The sequence below is a fragment of the Nestor notabilis genome, unplaced genomic scaffold (assembly GCF_000696875.1).
Source record: "Nestor notabilis isolate BGI_N333 unplaced genomic scaffold, ASM69687v1 scaffold12002, whole genome shotgun sequence".
Taxonomy (NCBI): domain Eukaryota; kingdom Metazoa; phylum Chordata; class Aves; order Psittaciformes; family Psittacidae; genus Nestor; species Nestor notabilis.
The window spans coordinates 1-6,586 of record NW_009917019.1 but is presented as its reverse complement, the minus strand read 5'-3'; the positions used below and the strand labels follow the sequence as shown (position 1 = coordinate 6,586).

Here is a 6,586-nt window from a genome sequence, read left to right as displayed (position 1 = left end):
AACAAAATAAGGGCTAGTAGGTTCTTCCAACCATATTTTTTCATATACAAAATTTCATATAATCCAGACAAAGCTTAAACAGAGGAAAAACCTCATTCTAAAGTCTAATTTCAGTAGCTTTTTCATAGAATTGCAGAATCATTTTGGGTGGGGACAATCACTGCCCTGGCCCTGCTGGCCACACTATTTCTGATACAGGCCAGGATGCTGTTGGCCTTGTTGGCTGCCTGGGCACAAGCTGGTTCATGTTCAGCCATCAGTCAGCACCCCCAGGTCCTTTTCCATGAGCAGCTTTCCAGCCACTCTTCCCACAGCCTGGAGTGTTGCATGGGGTTGTTGTGGCCCAAGTGCAGGACCAGGCACTTTGCCTTGTTGAACCTCATTCCATTGGCCACTGCCTGTTGATCCAGTCTGTCATGATCCCTCCTAAGAGCCTTCCTACCCAAAAGCAGATAAGGCCATGCAGGAACCATGTGTGATCAGGCAGTTGCACCAGGAGAAAGAGAAATGTAAAGAATGTGCAAGTCTCAGGGAGACTATGAAACTTTCCTTAGTTTGCTAAAATATAAAATACTGCTTTGATGGCTCAAAAAAGGACTGTATGTTTTTTCATTTTTGATACAAAATCAGATACCCAATTTTTTAACATTTTTTTTTCCTCACAGTGTTCTGTTTTAGAATAAGCAGTAGCTTAGGGCATTAACATTCATGTTCTGTAGCATTTAGTTATGCCCTCTAACCTAGACCATTCTGTTCTTTAGGAACAGAAAACAAACCTTTCAACAGAGTAGGGTTGGAAAAATACCATTGAGTGTCATAGTGTGAAGGGCCACATATTAAAAAGCAAGTTAGCAAACCCACCATATGGTTAACGTAAAGGAATCACTGGAGGTAATGAAATCTCCACAACCACAATTAAAATCCTACATAATAGAGTTTTGCCACACAAGGGGGGACAGCAAATTGAAAATGTGCTGTAGCTTCCGGAAAAAGTCTTCTGGATACAAAAGTTATCAAACAGAAGTGCTGACTTTAAAAAGCGTGACTGCGGGTGAAGAGACATGAAATGAGCGGAGACTGCAAGTATTCAGTAACTAGAACGACTCAGATGTAGTTTGGTACAAGGCAATGTAACGGGTTTTGCAGTGCACCATACTCTCATGGAGTCAGCACAGAGAATTTGCAGGAGCATTTCCCAGCAAAAAAAAATCGTTATATAAAGCAGATCCTCTAAGAGAAAGAAAACCAAATCTCTTTATTGAATGGGACCAAGGGATAATAGATTAGATGTATTTACAGGTTACACACAGTCAAATATAAAAAGTTAATTTTACTCATATACATTTTTATTCATAGATATTTATTTAAATAATGGCTCCACAGACAACAGGAATGTTTCTTCAAAATGCTGGTCAGAAAACCTGTGCACAGAGCGACGGGCGTTTTCTCTGATCTCTAACCTTTTTTCAGGAGACAAAGAGAGGATATGAGCCATCCTCTCAGCGTATCTGTCCTCGTTTTCTGCTAGGAAGCCTGTGATGTGTCCTTCAAAGGGTACCACAATATCTAACTTGGGGCCTCCAGAGCTGTGAGCCAGGATGACTGTGCCAGCCGCCATACATTCAACGACTCCTGTAAAAGACACGGAACATGCTGATCTGAACGTGTACATCACGGACTCTGCATTTCTATAAGGCACAGGAAAGTTAAAACCACTATAAAATTCACCCGGAACTGTAAGTTACTATAGACTGCTGTTCTAGTGCAGTTTGAAGAATGATCTTGTAACAAAAAATAACAAAAGCATACCGAGGTTTTTCAGTCCTAAGGACTGAAACATGTTTCTCTTAAGCACATAAAACTGAAATTAGAAATCATATATGATTGGTTAAGTTGTGGTTCTTGTAACATTTCACCCAAGAGAGATTTTATCACCAGCATAATCAGTGGGGGAAAAAGAGCTAGATAGATACTGAAACAAATGTAAAGATGAACATGGAAGGTAGCTCTGCGACTGAGCCCTGCATAGTTCTGCTTTGCTGTGACAGAACGCTGCAAGACTGGTGGCAGCGGTTTTAACTGGTGATTGTGGTTTTAACTTCATGGCATGGTGGCAGCTGCAGAAAACTAATTAAAAATCAGAGCTGATCATAACTGTATTCATTATCTCATTCACACTGAAGAAGTTCAGCATCTGGAAGGATACTGAGAGAAAAGCTGACTGCACATTTCAATCGGATGACATTTGGAAGTTCAGTATTTTGCAAACAAAACAAATCTTCACAGCTTTTGACAACTCAGCACAACAAACTAGTAAAAAATGTTACATTTGTAGAAGTCTGTATTTTTGATGGAAGAAGTTTTCATGAAATGGGAATCTGACAGTAAGCTTTCCCCAGCCAAAACTAGTGGGATAGGAACCGTGTGTAATACACATATCAACTTCAATTCTCCTCTGTGGTTCCAGAACAGACCTCAGAAACCACTTTAACTGCTGATCATTCCCGGGTCTGATTCAGTTTTTAAGAAATCCCCCCAACTCAAAAATCACCAACTATAAATAATGCCCCGCAGTTTTGGAACATGTTTTTCACAGGTAAAAAGACACTGCAGGTGAAGGTGACATCATGCTGCAATGCAACATCAGTGTGATTTTATCACTTTTTTAAATTTACTTAATTAAACTGTTTTATGGGGGAAATAAGAGAAACCATTATTTCCATTTTGTTGTAGTTGCTTCTAAGAGACACTTCAGAGAACATTTTTCTATACCAAGTTCCTATAAACTGCTACTCCTGATACATACTTGTATTCTACTAACATCTGGTGGCATTAACTGCAGTTTAGTCACATTATAGCCAAGTACAGCATCCAGCTGCTTGGCTGCTAACTTCCCCTCTTGTAGAGCTATGGCAGATGGGCAATCTTGCATTCCCTTCCAAGGTCAGGACTCAACTAATCCCAATAAACTGAGCCCAGTATCTTCCTGCTGTATGACAGCACACTGCAAATGATGTGCCAGCTCCTCTTCGGCCTTCTGCTCCATGCTACAGAGCCTGATTTAAGGACTCGATTTGCCTGCCTTAGCACAGGTGCTTGGTGCAATGAGATAACCATGGTGACATCTACATGGGGATCACAAATAAGAGACAGGATATGTGGGAGACTCACAGCTCTGAAACAGCAGCTAGAGCTCCATGACATAAATTAGGCATTTCAAATGGCAGTTGAGGCAGGTGAACACCATCAAAATCTCTACACATGGATGTCTACATGTCAACTGTGTCTAAGCTTCCCCTGCGGTCTGTGGAGCTAACAGGACACAATGTAAGGTGCCCAAACAGAAGCACCTGCTGCCTTTTGAGGCTCTGCTGGGTACGGAAGGCACCTGTGTAAGGCTGACAAACCTGTCACAGGAGGATGACCCATGAATTCACAGACTGATAGCTGCACATGAGACAGGACATCTTGGGCAGCACAGATGGGACTCTCTCCCTCTTTAGGTGCCTAAAGCGTGCCCCTAATTAAGAATGTACTATACCTACAGCGCTTTAGCTTGCACTACAGTAGCACCTAGTGGTTGCTGACCTCAACTGGTGCTGTATGCTTTACTTCAGCTAGACTGCCGCTGCCAAGACCTGAAGTTGGACACCTGCTTGGCACACAGGCCTCTACGCTTAGATACCTGCACTAAGAAGCCTTAACCATGATCTGAAGCCCTCCCCAGCTGTGTCCCCAGCTGGAATAAATGCCTGAACACTGAGGAAAGATACTGACCGATCCCAAAGTGCTCATTCCACATTGTATGCAGGCCGATGGTGGCCTCAGCCAGATGTCTCTTTAGCTCCTCAAAGGGAATGTTTATTCTGAATGTCACATTGTTACTAACTCCCAGTTCTTCACAAAGACGTTTAAGGTTATCTACACGCTCTTCATCTTGCTGGTTACGACACCCTCCAATTAAGATAAGCTTCAAGGATGGCTGCTGCCCCAGCCTCTTCTCTTTCAGCAATTTAGCAAAAGCTCTGATTTGCAAAGAATGATCTTTTTCAGGTCTGAACTGGCCAATGGAAACAATGGAATATTCACAGTTGCTCTTTTCCACTAACAGTGGAATATCCAGGAAGGTCTGAACATCGCATGGTGGATATACAACACTAGTGCAAGCCCCAGCTCTCCAGAGGGAAAGGATGTGATTTAGTGTCCAAGAAGAATTAACCATGACCACATCACTGCAGGATCCAACCAGTCCATACATGAAGGCAAAGAAGTAGTAGTAGACAAGTTTAAATCTGCTGAAAAGAGGACTGTTTGTAATGAAGGCTGCGTTGTTAAACCTGGTGTCCTGATTCCTAACGACAGAAAGCATGTCAGTGCTGATAGTGGGGTAATGGACGTAGCATCCAACGTGGCAACCTCCTAAGTATTTAAAGAGGGGAAGTGTGAAGGCATAACCCATTGAGTCGATATAAATATCAGGAACACACTTTAGAAGAGCTTCCCAGCCGAGGAACACTGATCCTAAACTCTGTCCCAGCAAAGTGAAGTGAGGGTAGAGAGAAGCTTCCACAAGGTAGCGTTTCTCTAGAAACACAAACTTCACAGGGTGAGTTAATTTAATACTGAATCTCCTGAAAGCACCTTCTACTATTTCTTCTCCAGTAACATCTCTATCACCGGTGTAAACCACACACGTCACATTTCTGTACCTGCAACAGTAAAGAAAAAGAATTTCATACACTTCACACTTTTTAACATGAAACTAAAATATTATCAGTTCAAAATTACTCAAGAAGTATGTGAGAATAAATGACTGGCCCAGCTCTGAAATGATTTTAACTAAATTAAACTTTTCCTTGTATTTCCACAGGATTCTTCCAATCTGCAGAAAAACATACAGCTGAGGACTTGGGGAATATTTATTATTTTTAGTAAAAACATAAAAAGGAGTTCAGCATTATCCTACAGACTTAAGAATGCATTGTCTTACACTAGGAGATGTCTGTCTAGTGCAGAGCATGAGTAAATGCAGAAGACTCTGCAAGCCAACGTATGTGCCAATGTACATCCAATTCACATATTAAAACGTTCTGCCTCCTGCACCAAGAGGCATACGCTTACTTTTTCTGGAGCGTCCTTATGGCACACCACAAAACTCTCTCCCCTCCGCCACCTGCATTGCAATAGGGGTGGAAAAAGGCAACCAGCAACGGCCGCTTCCCATCTCCTTCTGCTGAGGTCAGCTGCTTTTTCCTTTGCTGTATCCAGAGCCGTATTCCCCACAGGAGAACCACCACGCAGACACACAAAATTCCACTTAGAAATAATGCAGGGATTAACAATGAGCACAGCAATCTGAAACAAGCCGGAAATTTTAAACTATAAAACTGCTTTACAGAAATACTGTGTATAAAACTGAGAAAGAAAGGCTGACAGGTAGAGCTACAAGATGTTTAGCAAGTTCTTGAGGTCTAATCTCAGAAATCGATTATTTGTGTATCATTTCAACAATTATGGAAAAAAAATTAATTCTATATTGCTTAGCCAAAGACTTTTCTTCTTACTGTAACCTCACAATCTTTTCACTATTCATGCCATGTATCTGTATCTTCATCTATCTCCATGTGCTATGGACACTGTATAGGTTGCATACCCTTAGCAATCTGGCACACGACTAGCAAAGTGATTTCTAAGTAGATTTGCAAGAGTTTTCTTCAGTCCCAGGTCCTGCTTGGCCTGTGTCTGTGTGAGCTGCTTTGGTGCAGTTACTTGGGCCAGCCTGCAGTGCATAGAATCATAGAATGGTTTGGGTTGGAAAGGACCTTAAGATCATCTAGTTCCAACCCCCCTGCCACAGGCAGGGACACATCGCACTAAACCATGTCACCCAAGGCTTTGTCCAACCTGGCCTTGAACACCGCCAGGGATGGAGCATTTACCACTTCTTTGGGCAACCCATTCCAGTGTCTCACCACCTTCACAGTAAAGAACTTCTTCCTTGTATCTAACCTGAACTTCCCCTGTTTAAGTTTTGAACCCATTACTCCTTGTCCTATCACTACAGTCCTTAATGAAAAGTCCCTCTCCCGCATCCCTGTAGGGCCCCTTCAGATACTGGAAGGCCGCTATGAGGTCCAGAACCTGCATATTCCATTCCCGTGAGATTTGAAGAGCTATGTCAACTGTCCAAAAAGGCTGAGCAGCTTCACTGACTGCAGAGACCCGTGGTTTGGGTTACCTGAGGCACTGAGAGGCGTACTCCCTTTGCTCACCACCACCTCCCTGCACAGCTCTCCTAACCCAGGAAAGGGAGGCTTCTCGCAGGACTCTCTTTGTCTACAAAGCACCACAGGCCACGGCGCCTGCTTCCTGAGGCAATACTACGCGTTATGATAAACATCATTTACTCGACCCTGCAGGAGCTGCCCACGGCAAACCACGCGTCACGCCTGACACCTGAGATAACGCTTTCATTCTCGGGACGAAGCAGCGGAAAAGCACATTAACCCATCCGAGGCCGGCGGCACAGCCGGGCCGGGACCGTCCCACTTGGCCCCGCTCTCCTGAGGGGGGAACGGGGCAGGCT

General features: G+C 43.3%; 1 protein-coding gene across 1 annotated transcript; it reads right to left on the bottom strand.

Annotated features, from left to right (window-relative positions):
- Nucleotides 1-1,289: 1,289 nt before the first annotated feature.
- ALG11 (ALG11, alpha-1,2-mannosyltransferase) lies at nucleotides 1,290-5,355 on the bottom strand (the record flags this gene model as incomplete). The annotated part of the gene is made up of 3 exons (XM_010024886.1): nucleotides 1,290-1,632; nucleotides 3,778-4,709; nucleotides 5,122-5,355. Coding segments are annotated over 3 exons (1,438 nt in total), but the record flags the coding sequence as incomplete, so codon positions are not given.
- Between the last annotated feature and the right edge of the window lie 1,231 nt (nucleotides 5,356-6,586).